General features: G+C 38.2%; 1 protein-coding gene across 1 annotated transcript in view; it reads right to left on the bottom strand.

Moving 5' to 3' along the window:
* LOC138743234 (septin-8-A-like) overlaps positions 1–15848 on the bottom strand; it is a 76235-nt gene that overhangs the window by 6025 nt on the left and 54362 nt on the right. Inside the window, exons 6-12 of the mRNA XM_069898206.1 lie at positions 12904–13099; positions 11879–12065; positions 10094–10255; positions 9365–9461; positions 8734–8902; positions 5417–5549; positions 2124–2314 (exon numbers count right to left, since the gene is read on the bottom strand). Of these exons, the coding sequence (XP_069754307.1) occupies positions 2124–2314; positions 5417–5549; positions 8734–8902; positions 9365–9461; positions 10094–10255; positions 11879–12065; positions 12904–13099 (1135 nt within the window). The remainder of the gene's footprint in view (positions 1–2123; positions 2315–5416; positions 5550–8733; positions 8903–9364; positions 9462–10093; positions 10256–11878; positions 12066–12903; positions 13100–15848) is intronic.

Below are 15848 nucleotides of genomic sequence, written 5' to 3'. Positions count from 1 at the left end.
AACTAGATGCCATCAACAAAACTTGTACCAAGAAATCATAGAATTCATAAGTTTAAAAAACTGCAGACATTGGAAATATGAAATGAAATGAAAAAAGACAGAAAATCTCAGCATGTCAGGCAGCATCTGCAGAGAGAGAAATTAACATTAACAGGAATATTAATGCTGTATTTCTTCTTTAGATACTACCTGACCTGCTGAGTATATCTGGCATTATTTTATTTCTATGTTGGGGAATTAAGAATAGTCTTTGCACAAGAAGGTGGTGAAAATGTGAAACATGCTGTTGCAAGGAATGGTAGACTTGAAAAATATATAGGCACTTCGGCTGTGCTGATAGAGATGAGGTCTGAACAGTGTGAATTGACGTTGCATAGATTATTTCAAGAAAGGTTAATGCAAATTATGCAATTTTTCCTGATGTAGTTCTTTTTCCAGAGACTTCAGATGTAGTTCCAAAGACCAGTGCCCAGATTGCAAAAAGTGCCACCAGCTGAAGCCTTACTGTAGCTATTTGAATGAATTTGAAAGGATAAATGCCTCACTTCAAGAAATATTTACACACAAAATATCATCCCAAAGGCAGCTTATGCACAAGATTAATATACAAATATATATATATATATATATATATATATATATATATAATTTCAAAACCTGTTTAAAATATATAAAAAGCTCAGAGGCACTTAGACCAATTGAAAAGTGAATGGTGGAAAACAATCTTTTCTCCTCCAGTAACATGGCATCCCATTATCCAATAACCATTCATTTTAGCTTCCCTTATACATCACAAATATTTGAGGACCAAGTAATATGCTCTTCCTCATTCTATTGCCAGTATTGCTCTTTTGTTCTCCATATGGGTCTTCCTTAGCCACTCTCCACCAGGTGCCCAGGTCCTTCACTTATAAGACAACTCTTTAGAGTTCCATGGCTGTGCTATGGGTTGAGCTACGTTCGCATTCCTGCTATTGGTTCTCTTTCTTCCAACAAGAAAGTTTGTTTTGGAAATCTACTTTCCAAAAGACCGCGTAACACAAGGGTACCACCTACATACTGTGACTTTGATCCACATTAATGCCAACAAATCATTTGAAATACAAAGGAATTCCTGTTCAGCGTCAACACTGAAAGATCTCCGATTCTCAGGCAAAATCAGGCCAATAGAAATATCCATATTTTGCAAGCTCTGCCTAAATAATTAGCCACAAACTGTCAGCAAAACAATGCCTGAATATTTTGATGAACAAATATAGACACTTAGGGATAGATTTTTTAAATATATAGATGGCACAAACACAACAATGTTTTATGGCAATTGTTACTAATTTTGTGTCCATTACCATTCCTTTATTATTATATCCTGGCCAGACAATAAAATGTGGATGCTGACTTGAATTAATGTTGCAACCATCAGGTTATTTCAAACATTCTAATTTCTACTTCACTTGTGGAGGAGTCACAAAAGGAAATTTAAGGTTACAAAAAAAGATTGCAACTTGTTTGTGAGCAACCGAACTTGAGCGTACTGCAAATGAGGTGATAATTTATCATGACTGAATCGACCCTCCAACAGAAATCCTATGCCATGAAGAGCCAGCTCTCACAGGTTTATAACATTTGTCTGGCTTTACAAGTTATGAACATGATGAGTAAAACCTGCTAATTGATGATGTGACTTGTTTTGCAATTTCCAAAAGGCAACTTGGATCACTATCAACCACTTGCTATGTAACTACATTTTTAATTTACATGCTGCCCATTTACTCCCATGGAAAACAACCATGCTGTGGTTCATTATTTCTTTATCCCTGAACTTCCATGGTTCCATGACTAACCTCATAGGTCAGAGAAATACAGATTATAAGATCAGCTAAAGCATTGGCCATCATTGACCTGGAAGATAGGCTGATAGCATTAGAGAAAAGAGGTTTTATACCTTGGGCAGATTTAGACAAGTTTCATAGAGGTCAGTTTACTCATTCGTGGAATATTTCATGCATGTCACAGTGTGGAATGAATTATAAATATAAATCAGCCAAGGTAAAGCTTTAGTAATCAATGACTGCTGCAAGAAGGCACTTGCAATTAGCCACTGAGAGCTAGTTAAACCAGCTTACTTTTTTCTATCTTTGTCTTTTTTGACTGGCTGCTGTCCTGTAGCCTGGAAAGATTGTCCCTGCAGCGACTGGCTTGCCATTCTCCGTCGATTAAACGCATTCATCTCTTCTTCCAATTCACGTCGCTTCTCCTCCAGCTTTTTCTTCTCTTCCTGGTGTGTTCTCTTCAGTTGATCAAACTGCTGATGAAGCTGTAACAAAAGCCACGAGGAATGAGGCAAACAATATCTATTACAGTAAAACCCATGGTATCTGGAATTCAAGCAACTGCTGCCTCAAGCAATCGGCAAGTAAAATAGAAGAAAATAAATAAATAAGAATAAAATAATAAGTAAAACATTTGCAAGTTTAAAAATTGTAAAAGTAAATATTCTCTGAAGTAATACACAAATCTTTGGTGAAGATGGGAGCAAATATTCAGCCAGTGGAGGGCCTTGGTCGAGCTTTGCTCAAAGCAGCAGTTTGAATAAAGTCATGTGAAACAGCAATGGCATCGCCCAGGATGAAGAGCTGGTTGATGCTGCTCGCCATTGGGATGACTCTCTTAAAGTTTCTCCTTATTCCTAATTAGTAAGTGTTGTTCAAGTCAGAGGCTTTATCTGTAAACTTGAGGGAGGGGGTTAATTATCTATAATGTTATTGTTCGTCTTTCAGGTGACTCTGTGGTGGGAGAGAAACCTGCAGATGCAGCCACGGTTAAATAATTTCAAAGAATGTAACTGAAAATAAAGTGAAATGCTTAGTTTTTATATATTCATGCAAGTGAAGTTTGTTCAATGTAAGTATAGTACAGTTTTTGTTTTGTCTTTTGAACTGTTTATTCCTAATGCAGGTATAGTAGTTAGGCGTTGTAAGAGCACTCTCACGCAACTGGAAAATACACTTATCCGGAATCTTCCAATCCCCATGGATGCTAGATACCAGAAGTTTTACTGGTAAAAAAATAAGAGTTACATTTAAAATACATTTGTCCTTCCAATATCAAAAATACAGACTGATCCTCCAACATATCTGAATGCAAAATTTCTATATTTATTATTTTCAGTGTACATACAAGCAGGCCAATATGTTGGTTAAAATTTTAATTCTAGATGCTCTTTACAATGCTCATTTTCCTTGTTACCAGGGAAATTTATGGATTAAGTATTTCCATGAAAGCCACATTATAAAATCAGGTAGGTCATTCAGACAAAATAAATGATACTTATTTTTAAAATACAAATATATTGTGCTTTGTTTAATAGATTAAGATGTTCTGGATCAGAATCTATAATCCCAGAAGATTCTGTACTTCCAAATTCAGGTCCAAAGTTCCGATATAGGCAGATGAATTAACAGAACATAAAAGAGAACACAGGAACAGTTCCTTTGGTCCACAATGTCCATGCCTGCTTAATCTGCACATGGTCAACATCCCTTCATTCATTGCTTAGCCATGTATCTGTCTAAATTCATTTTAAACACTGTTATCTTCCCATGGCAGTCCATTCCAGACACCATGTGTGTAAAAAAAAAAATCTTAAAAATCTCCTTTAAAGTTTCCCACCTTGGGACCATCTACCTATGCCTCTCATAGTTTTTTTTTATATACAGGAAGTCCCCGGGTTAAAAATGAGTTCTGTTACCTAGGGCTGTCTTTAATTTGAATATGTATGCAAGTCAGAACAGGTACATACAGTTCTTATTTAGCGTCAGTTAGTCCAATGTTTATCTACGTATATAGTATATATTTTTACTTTTATAAGCATATAAACACTTCCCAATACACTGAAACATCAAACATAATATTGCTGTGCATGATAAGAATACCAAGTAATAGTACAGCACTGTACACAACAGCAGTGCTCCCAGGCCCATGGCCCTCCCACATCTTTGCTCCTTCCTATCTGCGCCTGGCTCCTTCACTCACTCCTCACTCACCCCCCCCCCCCCCACAGTGGCACAATAGCCCTTTAAGGCTGGGTTGCCATTTGGCGGGGCTGAGCGGCAACCCCATGCTGAGCTGTGACAGTACAAGAGATGTCCCAAGCTGCTGCTTCTTCTTCTCCCCCGCCCTCCCTTGGGCTGCTCGTCCCCTTGCCCGCCCGCTACTTTGCCCAAGCCACATGCAATGTAGCCTGACAGCAGATGCGTGTCACCAGTTGCCTGACAATCAACTGGGCAGCGAGCCAATGCTTAAACCAGAAGTAAAAGTCATTCTCATTTGGGCTGGCTTGTCAGTTCGTAACTACGGGTTGTTCATAAACCATACGTTTTCAACTCGGGAACTGCCTCTACCATCATGTTTCCATCCCCCTTTGATGCTCCAGAAAAAAAAGTTCACATTTGTCCACTCTCTCCTTATAGTTAATACTCTCTAATCCAGGCAACATCCTGTTTAACCTCTTCTGCACCCTCTTCAAGGCCTCCATATCCTTTCTGTGTTGTAGCCACCAGTACTGCAAACAATACTCCAAACATGGCCTAACCAAAAGATTTATATTGTTATAGCATGACTTGCCAACTTTTACACACAACAGCTCAAACAATGAAGGCAGGTGTGCCACACATCTCCTTTGTACTAATTGTTTATTCATTGCAACTCTACACTTTGTAATTGTGTTCTTGATCTTCTCCTACATCTGTATGAAGGAATATTAGAATGGACCTGGGGGGATTGCTCGCAAGAGCCCTTCCACTCTTCAACAAGGTACAACGTGAAAAATGAATTTATCCATTTATGTTGCCACTTTCTTTAGATCTTTAAACCACCACCCCAATATCACTTGCTGAAAACACTGGTTATGTGTCTTTACCTCTGATACATAAAGAACACTGACTGGCCTGCTGAGTTTCTCCAGCTGTGTGTTTTTTTTTAATCCATCTGTATAATCCATAGCAGGATCACCTTCTTCTTGATATCAGGGTTGAGTATCAAGAGGAAGCTGAAGGACATTGTTGTAGAACAAAAAATATTGCAAGGACACAGTGGGTGGACAGAGAAACAGTCATCATTTCAGATCAGTGACCTCACATCAGAACTGATAAAGAATCTTCAACCCAAAACTTTAACTGTGTAATTTTTATTTAAGATTCACAGCATCACTTTTTTAAAAAAAAGTGACAAAAATGTCTTTGGTCGATGCCATGAAATAATTGTAACTACTTGTCAGTGAAACCAAATGAGAAACGAAAGGCAACTCCGGATACATCCTTACTCTGTCGTCACCAGAGAGTAAATTTTGCTCCACATACTTTGTGGCTTCTCCAAAATAGTTGATGATCCATGACCAATTCCTAGAAAAAGGACTCACCTCCTTTTCCTTCTCTTTCAGGTCGTTCTCAGTTTCTTTAACTCTTGTGACAAACATTTGCCTCATCTCCTCCTCCTTTTTCTGCAGTTCACTCATAAATTCATTCCTTTTAGCTTCATAGGTTTCCTGAAGGCTGAACACACAACAAAATATCGATCAACTCTAAAATCAGCTTTCAGCAAATTGTATGGAATCAGTTTGAAACCAGCTGAATTATGTAGGTGCCATTGTGTGGGACATTGATGAAAAGAAAGGAATACATTTCAGTTTTGATTTTTGCATTTGCACAAAGCATTCAAAAAATTTGAAAGAGAGCCAGGTGCATAGCTAAACTGTCTTTGTTTTAGCCCAAACAGCGAATCTTATCCTCAGACATCCACTATCAATAACTGATGGAAACATTTCTGTTAATAATTTTATTTGTTCGCAGAATCTGCATTTTTAAAAAAAATCAATTTGTACTCTGTTCCCAGGGACTTGCAAGCAATGCAAAGTTGTGCAGAATGGAAACATATGCTGGGGCTGAATAGGAAAACAAAGCCCACAAGAGAAAGGCCCACAGGTCACTATGTTCACAGCGGTCAAATTATCAGGAATGATCAAATTTACAGGCCACCATGTAATAGAAAACGAACAGTGATATACAAACAAGGCAATAAAAATATATCCCAGCCTTTTCAATCTGACAAACATAATTAAGTAGATTTTTAAAAATCAGGAAGTTTTGCCAACGTCAACTACTTTTCAGCTTGCTACTTGGCCTTCAGATTAAAGAAAACATTAGATTTGTTAATGGAGAAATCCTGCTTAACCAATTTGCTAGATTTACACAGAACTGATAAGCATTGTGCAGTCAACACAGTGTTCATGAATTGTAAAAGGTTTTTAATCACAGGCATCAGCAAAAGTGAAGTGAAAAGGAACACTGAGACCATGGGTGTGAAGTGGGCCATGTATCAAGCCACAAGGGTTGTGGTGAATGGTTAATCTTCTAGGTTGGAGAAAGATTAATTGTGGCACTTGCCAAGGATTAATGTTGCTTTTTCTCCCCCCCCAGAAATCTACCACCATTAACCTAGTCATGGCGATGTAAGCCACAATTTCTAAATTTGGGCAAGTTATAAAATACACCACTGTTGTGAACTTTGAAGAGGATAATGCAGCAGGATACCACAATTAAATAATTAATAAATCAAGACAATTCTGGCAGCCATCTAGCAGAAGAAATTTAATACTGGGGAAAAAACAACCCATGATTTGGAGAGATAATATTGAATAATGGATTACTCTAGAAGGGGTGAAGGAGCAGAGGAATTATTGACAGTGGTAGGTCTGTTCTGGAAGTGGCTCATGAGAAATGCATGATTCTGGGTCTTATCAACAAAGAATGGAGCATAAAAGTAAGGAGTAAGTTTGGTATGAGAAACACTGGCAAAGGTGTGGTATAAAGTGCTGACTGGCTGCATCACGGTATGCTATGGAAACATCAATACCCCTGAGCGTAAAGCCCTCCAAAAGGTAGTTGGCACAGCCCATGACATTGTGGGTAAAAACCCTCCCCACTATTGAGAATATCTACAGGGAACGCTGCCATCGGAGAGCAGCAGCAATCATCAGAGACCCTCACCACCCAGCACACAGACTGTTCTCGCTGTGAACCACAAGACTCGCACCACCAGGTTCAGGGTCAGCTGCTACCCCCCCCCACCCCCCTCCGCCATCAGTCTCCTCAATGACAAACTCAATCAGAGACTCATTTAAGGACCCCTACTTGTCCGCTTTATTGATTTTCTTTTTGTTCTCTCTGTATTGCACAGTTTGTTTACAGTTATTTATTTGTTTACATGTTTTATGCTGTGTACAGTTTATTTTTTACACTACCAATTAGTGGTGATACTGCAATGCCTGCAGGAGAAAGGAATTTTGGGGTTGCGTGCGATGTCATGTACATACTCTGACAATAAACCTGAATCTTTACAAAAGACTGCACCTGTCTCACTCGTATTGCATACAACGCTGGTGGGTTCATAGGAGGGAAATGTGAGGACCTGAAGAAACTTGTGAGAATGGTTCCTAGGAGCTGTACCAACAGTTACAAAGATGAGTTTGGAGAGACTAGGAGTGTTTTTTTAAATTAGCTTATGAAAGGTTCCATAAAATTATATAAAGTCATTAGAGATTTGCACAGAGTAGATATTGGGAGGCTATTCCCATTGTACAGGGGAGGGGACTAGTCACAGTACAAAGTAAAATGACACAAGGAAAGAGTTTTCTTTTTAAAATGTACACAACATCCAAAATCTAGAATATCCTGGCTACAGAAGTCAGATTCCACTGTGGCATTCAAGAGAACTGGATAATTATGGTGATGGAAACATTAGCAGTTATAGAGAAAGGTTACAAAGCCCATTTTCCACTGGTACCTTGTCCCAGGAATTAATGGGGACAGGGTCCAGTGGAAAGAGAAAACAATTGCCACTCAATCATCAAATGACATAAGATCACACCGGGGATTGATGACCTTGACCCATATCACCAGCTTCAGCTGATGCTGGCATGCCAATCAAACCAGTGAAAAAAGGACAGCAGAAAGTCACCCGTTTCTGGTTGAGGGTAGATTCTCCTATCCCCAGGGATGAGTTGTGTTCAGTGAAAAAGCAGTGAGTAAGCGCTTTCAAGCTGCCTTGCAAAATGGGGTTAACCAGGCAATTTTCCCGGTTAGCACCCCACTCACAGGGCAGTTTGAAAGTTCTACCTTTAATAGGAAGAGCCTGCAATGTGGCTGCCAGTTTCACACTTGCCTGATCTAGATGCCAGCGTCTGCAGATGCCGGTGATTGTATCAGGAGTTGAGGCCGTCAATCCCCGGCGTGAGATGACGTAATCCGATGTCGGCATTGAGTAGGTTTTGCTTTCACACACCACTTTAAAGGCCGATTGGTGTTCGATTCCTGGAATTACTGGCAAGTGTGAAAGGGGCTCAAGACAGAGGTTCTTGATTAGCCAGGGCATCAAAGGTCATGGGGAGAAGGCTGGGCAGTGGGGCTGAGTGGATCGGCTCATTGTTGAATAGTGGGGCAGATTCAATGGGCTGAATAGCTTATTTCTGCTCCTATGTCTTATGGTCTTTATACTTGAGCCATCAAGGTATTTACATTTGTTCAAATTTTCTGTTTATTCAGCGTAGCAAAGGTTACCATTGCAGATGTGAAAAGAACTCCTACTGACCTCCATTGCACTTTGATAAATAAACATTTCCACCATACAAGTCACATGACTTTATAATTTTTCTTTAAATACTGATGTGGATCTTCTGACCTGAATGGTTTGCTGTCTGGGTCGGTGTCTTTGAATCCCATCTCCTCTAGTTTGCATCGCCGATACAACTCGTAATGTCTTGTATGTGTTTGTTCCCTCAGATCTTCCATATTAACTCGAATCAGCATTTCCCGCAGCTTCACAAAGTCACAATGGTTTTCATTTTCAACTATTAAAAGAATAAGTGTATCTAAGTCTACCTCCCATTACTAATATATGTAAAAATACTTTAATGGTGATCTTTTGCTAAAAAAAGTTAACATTAAGGAATAAAACGTTTTGCAGAGCTATTAACCAAGCAGTAGACTGAACATAGTACATGAGATGGCCCATTCGACGAAGACTCCCCACCGAAGTAGTAAATCATTTCCACTTAGATTAACTCATTGCATAAGTGGAAAAAAATATTTGTCCCCAGATCTTTTGGACAGGATTTCACAACAGAAACACAAATTGTGAATGATTCCCATTAACATTCAAGTTCCATTTTCATAAAAACACAAGAGACCAACAAATAATAGCGACTGTACCAACTTACTTCCAAGCATCCCTTGTTGCTCTTCTCAGAGAACTACATCATGTGTATCATTTAAAACACAACTTCACGTCAGTTTATAAAACCTCCACCTACCCTGAACAATACCCCACGGGTACTGACGAGCTTTCACCATTTTATTTCCCACTTTGACTGCTTCCATACTGCCGACAACTGCAAACGGGAGATGAGCCTGAAGGAAGACAATGCAGATCTGTATAGAAACCATTAAGCTTCACCCTAATACTATGAAATCTCAAAATATCATTAATTCATGTTAACTGATTTCCATGTAGACTATATTGATAGGAAATCATTCTGACACAATGGCATGCAAAGTTTTAATTGCAATTGAAGATTTGTTTTTATGTTGCTGAACAATAAAAGAAATAGCTCAAAAACTCTGAAGTTGTATTTAATCAAACAGTTTCATTATTTTGCTTTTACACTCATTTGCAATACCAGCTTCTGATTACACGGGTGGCATTTCTACTTCATTAGTCATTGGGCAACAATACAAATATGGAAGCAAGCAAGAAATCTGCAGAAGCTGAGGTGTAGTGTAGTACACAAAACATCATCCATGGAAAGCAAAAGGCAGTCAACGTTTCGGGCCTGAGCCCTTCCTCAGGAGTGCCAAAAGTCAGGCAGATGCACAAATAAGAGGGCATAGGTTGGAACAAATTAGCAGGAGATGGGTGAATTCAGGTGGGAGCAGAAAAAAGCCCATTCTGGTTCAATACCTATTCCTACAAATCTCATCTTTCAGCAAAGAGAAAACAGATCAAAGACCAGCAAGTTCCTTTAGGAAGTTATAGTACTTACATTCATTGGGGAGTTGATCTCTGCTACTGCATCGTCATCCGTTGGGAACTGGTATATTTGCACACCATTGCTGACCAGTTCACTCATTATTTTTAACTTAAATTTGTGCAACTCACTTTTTGAAATTGTATCTGCTTTGGCTATAATAGGAATAATATTTACCTAAAATTGCAAAAGAAAATCGAGATGAGACATCTGGACAACCTTATTATGATTAAGCTATAAGTAAATGAACATTGAGTGCACCACACTTGCAGATGACCCTTTTGATAAATGTTCCTAACACATGTATTTGAAAAGATTAAATTGCCATTACTATTGATTTTCATATGAGTACTTAAACTATTATTCTCCACTTTGTTTCTGCTCTAGAGGCAAAGCAGCTAGAGTTGCAACATTTGGAATAAATGCTTTTCACAGCTATTCCTGATTAAAAAAAACAATGACAAATTTTCAAGTTCTAATTGATCATTGAACAAAGAGTGACAAATACCATTATCAATGGACACAAATCTCAATGGTATTGTTTATGTGAAGGAAGTCTCATTTTAATTTTGTGATATTAGGAAAGAACCATCTCGGGACATCCACTATTGAGCTGACTTTTTGCACACAATTCCTGGCATTCAATACATTCAGCCATTTTGGTAAACAACAGTGTAGCATACAAACCCTCCTCTGTTTTCTCTCACCCACCCACTCTCTGCAACTTAAAGCACACAGTTTTAAATTTTTTTTAGTCTGGAACAGAAAAAAGAGCGTCAACCTAAAATATTAACTGTTTTTCCTCTTCACAGATACGGTTTAGCACACGGAGTATTCCACATTCCCTTTCTCTATAGCACAAAAGTCAATGTTTGGTGGGAGCACTCTTCCTGAATCACTCACTAATACTAAAACCAGGGCAAAACTTGGACTCACAATACACACTAATGTCACAATGAGGCATTTCATCAGGTCAATCATTCTTCCTCTGATGCCAAATTCAACTTTTGATCATGGAGTCAGACAGATATAAACTTGCAATCTTAAATTTAAAAAGGAACTGAAAATGAATATCTCAGAAATGTTTTATAGGAGAAAATATAACTTAGACAAAAAGAAAAATGTCTGGACCTGTTTCACCAGAAGCACACGTTGCTGCATTAATTTTGATGTCATTATACAAAATCTACATGTGCTGCCTCTCTCTCATTCTAAATATGTGAATAAATTCACAGGAGTGGAGAGATTATTCTACTTAAACATGACTGGAAATGGGAGAGGGTGGAGGGGTGGGAGGAAGAGGGGATTGAAAGAATTAAATGGAAAAGATAGCACCAGCCTGCAATATCACCACTTAGAGGTGATTGAAGTAGCAATGATGTGCAATAGGAGTGTGACTAACTACATGGAGTTCTGAATGGATGCACAATATAAGCAATAAACATGGCCTATCCAGTGGAAAAGAATGATATTGCAAATTACCTTCATAAAAATATGGAAGCTTCCATCACATATATTTTATAAACAATTTAAGAAAAAAAAGCACATTAAAGTTTTCACATCTTGCAAAGAGATAATAAGAACCCTTTACCCAGGGGAATAATATCTTTGATACAGTACTTTAAAAACAGAAAATCCTGAAAATATTCAAGGTAGGCAACATCCATGGAATAAGCATTTCAGGCAAACAACCTTTCATTGCAATTCAGGCTTCATTTGGTTTCACTGTCCATACACATTTTAGTTCACATTTTTCTTCAGGACTTATTGTATTTGAAGTATTTTACATTTGATTGCTACCTTGCTGTCCAGTTTTTTCATTGTCACTAAATCCAATGATTTAAGGCAATGACCGGTTGGAGCGATGAAGTAGAGGCAGACATGAATTCTTGAGTCGTGAAAATCATGTAGTGAGCGCCTAATCTTCAACTCCTCCTGTAGGTAATTCTCAAACTGCATGTCAATGTAGTCAACAATCGGTTTATAGCTGAAAAATAAAAAATAAAATATCTTACATTGCTCATACACCGACTTGGAAATAAGAAAATCTTTTACAATCTCCATAAGTTCATGTGAAAGATTGAATCTGCTTTATTCTTTTGAAAGGCAAATGATCCATTGAAAAGTATTCCAACTATTTTTTGACATCAACATTGCAATAACTTTCGGAGAATTACCACACTACATTATTCAGTATCCTCTGTCAATAAATGTTACATTTTCTTCTTTCCCCATACAGTAATTTGTTCTCTTCTCAGTTGCAGCTTTGATGATTATTTCTCAGTCATAGAAATAAAACTGAAGATTGTGCTGACATATTCATTTTGTTTTTGTAAATGAAATGTGTTCAAAGTTCTTTTTAAAATCTTGTGAAACTTAAAAAGAACCAAAGTTCAAAGACAGCTCAGGGAGAATATAACCTCATGGATGTCTTCCATAACCTTTCTTCCCTTCTTTGTAGACTGAAATTTTGGACAAGGTGATACCGATTGTATTTTTTTGCACTGCCTGGCCATACATATCAGGAAAGTTAGACTTCTGATCAATTGATTTAGCATTCTACATTAATCATACAAAACCCATCCATGGCTGTTCGTTCCAGCCTTAAAAAAAATACTGCTCTTCATAAAAACTTGCACACTTGAAGCCTGGATGGAAGTAAGTGACTTAAGTGAGGTCGAAGAGTTTGTTAACAAGGTTTATGTGTGTAACAATTAGCAGGATGAGGGGTTCAAAAGAGCCTTTTGAAGGGAGTAGGCGAAATTGGAGAGGTTAATTTAAGGAAGGTGTGGGTGGTACATATCAAGGATATTTCAAGGACTTACCTTTCCTCTTTATTAACTTGGTCACCAAATCCCACTGTATTAACGACTGTCAGTTTAAGATCTACATCGGTCTCATTCAAGCAGTAACTTTGTGGCTTTAAGCAAACACCAGATTCATAGTGAGTTGCCTCATCACTTTCAAACATTGTGTTGAACAATGTGTTCATTAAAGTAGATTTGCCTATTCCGGTTTCCCCTGTGGTGTGAAGAGAAAAAAAAAATTAGTCAATAGCACAGAAGATCACAAATTTGCTGCGTGGGAGGGCAAGGATTGTATACCTTAAATGGATGGGAGGAGGGGGTGGGGGGGTGGGGAGGGAGGTGGGGGGAGAAAATGTCACTGTATATGTGTGAAAAGGAAAAAGTGTGTATCATGGCTAATGTGATTTATGGTGTGAAAAATAAAAAATTAAAAAAAAATGTTAGCTTTGACTGCACTAGCGAGCTTTTCCTAAATGGCCAAACTCCAGCACTATTATATAGATAGTAGATAACGAGAAACAGAGACAAGGCAAACTCTTACTGTGAAGCACCATATTGATACAATGACCAATGAACAACAGAGGACCACATTATTGGCAACATTTTATCTCAATGACCAGTACTGTATGATTAAGGACATTCATTTGAATTCTTTAAAACTCTTATGCTTGTGTACCAATTGACTATTTTGGCTGGATGAATAAATTTATCAATAAGGTGTGAACTTTGTCAGTAATTTAACCTTTAAACTTTGGTTAAACTAGTAAACCCATAAAATAATGACAATCCCAGAACATTCTTGAGGGTGGGGATGAATAATTAACCTACGTAAATCATTATCCAGCAGTTAGTGCTCCATTGTGGAAAAATGCAGATAAAGTCATGCAGTTTGACTGAAGAATGCACTCATGGGAGTTTTATAACATGTGATGAACTGCACTGCAATGAAAGACCAAAGCATCACTGGTTAATATTTTACCATAAAATCCTGTGCCACATCAGGGCAAAACCCTGAATGCAACTGCTGATGTTCAAGCAGTGATGGAACATTAGAGCAGGCTCTTTGGTCCCTGATATAGTGCCTACCAAAAAAAAATCTTAATCCCTCTCTTATCTCATAACCCTCTATTTTTCTTTCATCCATGTACCCTGTCAACAGTCTCTTAACTGCCCCTATTGTTCCAGCCTCCACCACCACCCCTAGCAATGCATTCCAGGCACCTACAATTCTCTGTGGGGAAAAGAAACTTAAGCCTGATGTCTCCCATAAGCTTTGTACAGATGTCCTCTAATGTTTGCTATTCCTGCACTGGGGAAAAAGGTGCTGACTGTTTAACTTATGTATGCCTCGCATCATCTTGTGGATCTCCATTAAGTCACCTCTCACCCTTTTTCGCTCCAAAGAGAAAAGCCCTGGTTCTGCTAACCTTGCCTCATAAGACACAGTTTCCAATCCAGGTGACATCATAGTAAATCTCTTCTGCACCCTTTCGACATCTTTTCTGAACTGAACACAAGACTCTAAGTGTGATTTCACCATGATTTATGGAACTGCAACTTTACTTCATGACTCCTGAGCTCAATCCTCTGATTAATGAAGCCCAGTATACCATAGGCCTCCTTAACTGTCCTACCAGTCTGCAAAACAACTTTGAGAGATCTTGCTGTTGGCACTTCATTCATGCACAGTCATACATGGAAAACTGAATCTGTCAGTTTCTTCTACTGCTGGACTCCACGTTGCAGAGACCAGCGTCACAGAGATGCCCCGGCATCATACTAGATAGGAAAAATGAAAATGTCGAATGCTGGATTCCAAACCCCTCAGACTTTAATAGGATTAAAAAGTAGAAACACTTTAAAAAAAAAAGCTGTAAATTTTTTATTTATTTTGAGCGTGTAGATGCACTTAGCTAGCTTTTAAAAAGTTTAAAAACAGTAAAACCCCTAGTATCCAGCACCTACAGGAATGAGTAGATGCTGAATAAGCAAGTTTTCTGGTTGCTTGAGACTGTGTGTTTTGTGAATGGTGAGGCATGCCAAATTTAAACTTTTGTATTTTTTTACCCATTAATTTGCCACAATTTTTTTTCTGCTTGGTTGAGGTGGCCAGTTGCTTGAATTCTGGACAATGAGGATTTAACTGTAATTCTAATGTTTTTCAGTTCAATGAACTGCCTGCCTGTGCTCAGCAGTTCTATTATAAGCAAAACTAGGCAGGAGCTTCTCCAGTTGTCAAAGCTTTTAGATAGAGTTTCAGGGTATGGAGCTTCCTCAATGTGTCCTGGGAGCAGGTGTTCCCAGGCATACCTTTGGAACAAAGTTAGTGATGTACCAGACTGAATTCTGCCTTCCATATCTGGATAGCCATGGGTGGACAGAAAGATGATCAAGAAAGTAAAAATATAGCTACATTTTTAAAAATATTTCAAATTGTCGCATTGCAAAACCTTTCAAGTACATCAGAAATACATGGAATCACATCATAACTCTGTGAAAGCAAGAACATGAGTCTAAATACTCAATAAAATCAAAATGAAGACATGGCACAAATTAATTTGATAGATAACCAAAACTGTCAGGGATAATTTACATTAACCTTGACCACACACATTCACTTAACTACATAAAATAATACTGTAGAACAGTATCTCAAAATACATTCCATCAATTGCTTTTTTGCTTTTGATGGTGAACACTGGTACTTGCCTACAATTTCATTCACACACACACACACACACACACACACACACACACACACACACACACACACACACACACACACACACACACACACAACTATTTCTTCCATGTTATTTGACCAAATCCTTTGCATGACATTGCTGATGTTAATTAACCCAGGCCAAACTATGATAACCACCCAATATGTGTCAAGCTGTTAGATCAGAGGTGTCAAAAATTACATCTTAAAAATACAATCGAATCATTTCAACTTTTTGAAA

Source organism: Narcine bancroftii, chromosome 9, assembly GCF_036971445.1.
Source record: "Narcine bancroftii isolate sNarBan1 chromosome 9, sNarBan1.hap1, whole genome shotgun sequence".
NCBI lineage: Eukaryota > Metazoa > Chordata > Chondrichthyes > Torpediniformes > Narcinidae > Narcine > Narcine bancroftii.
Note: the sequence above shows the minus strand (reverse complement) of the source record. Positions and strands in the feature narration are given on the sequence as shown.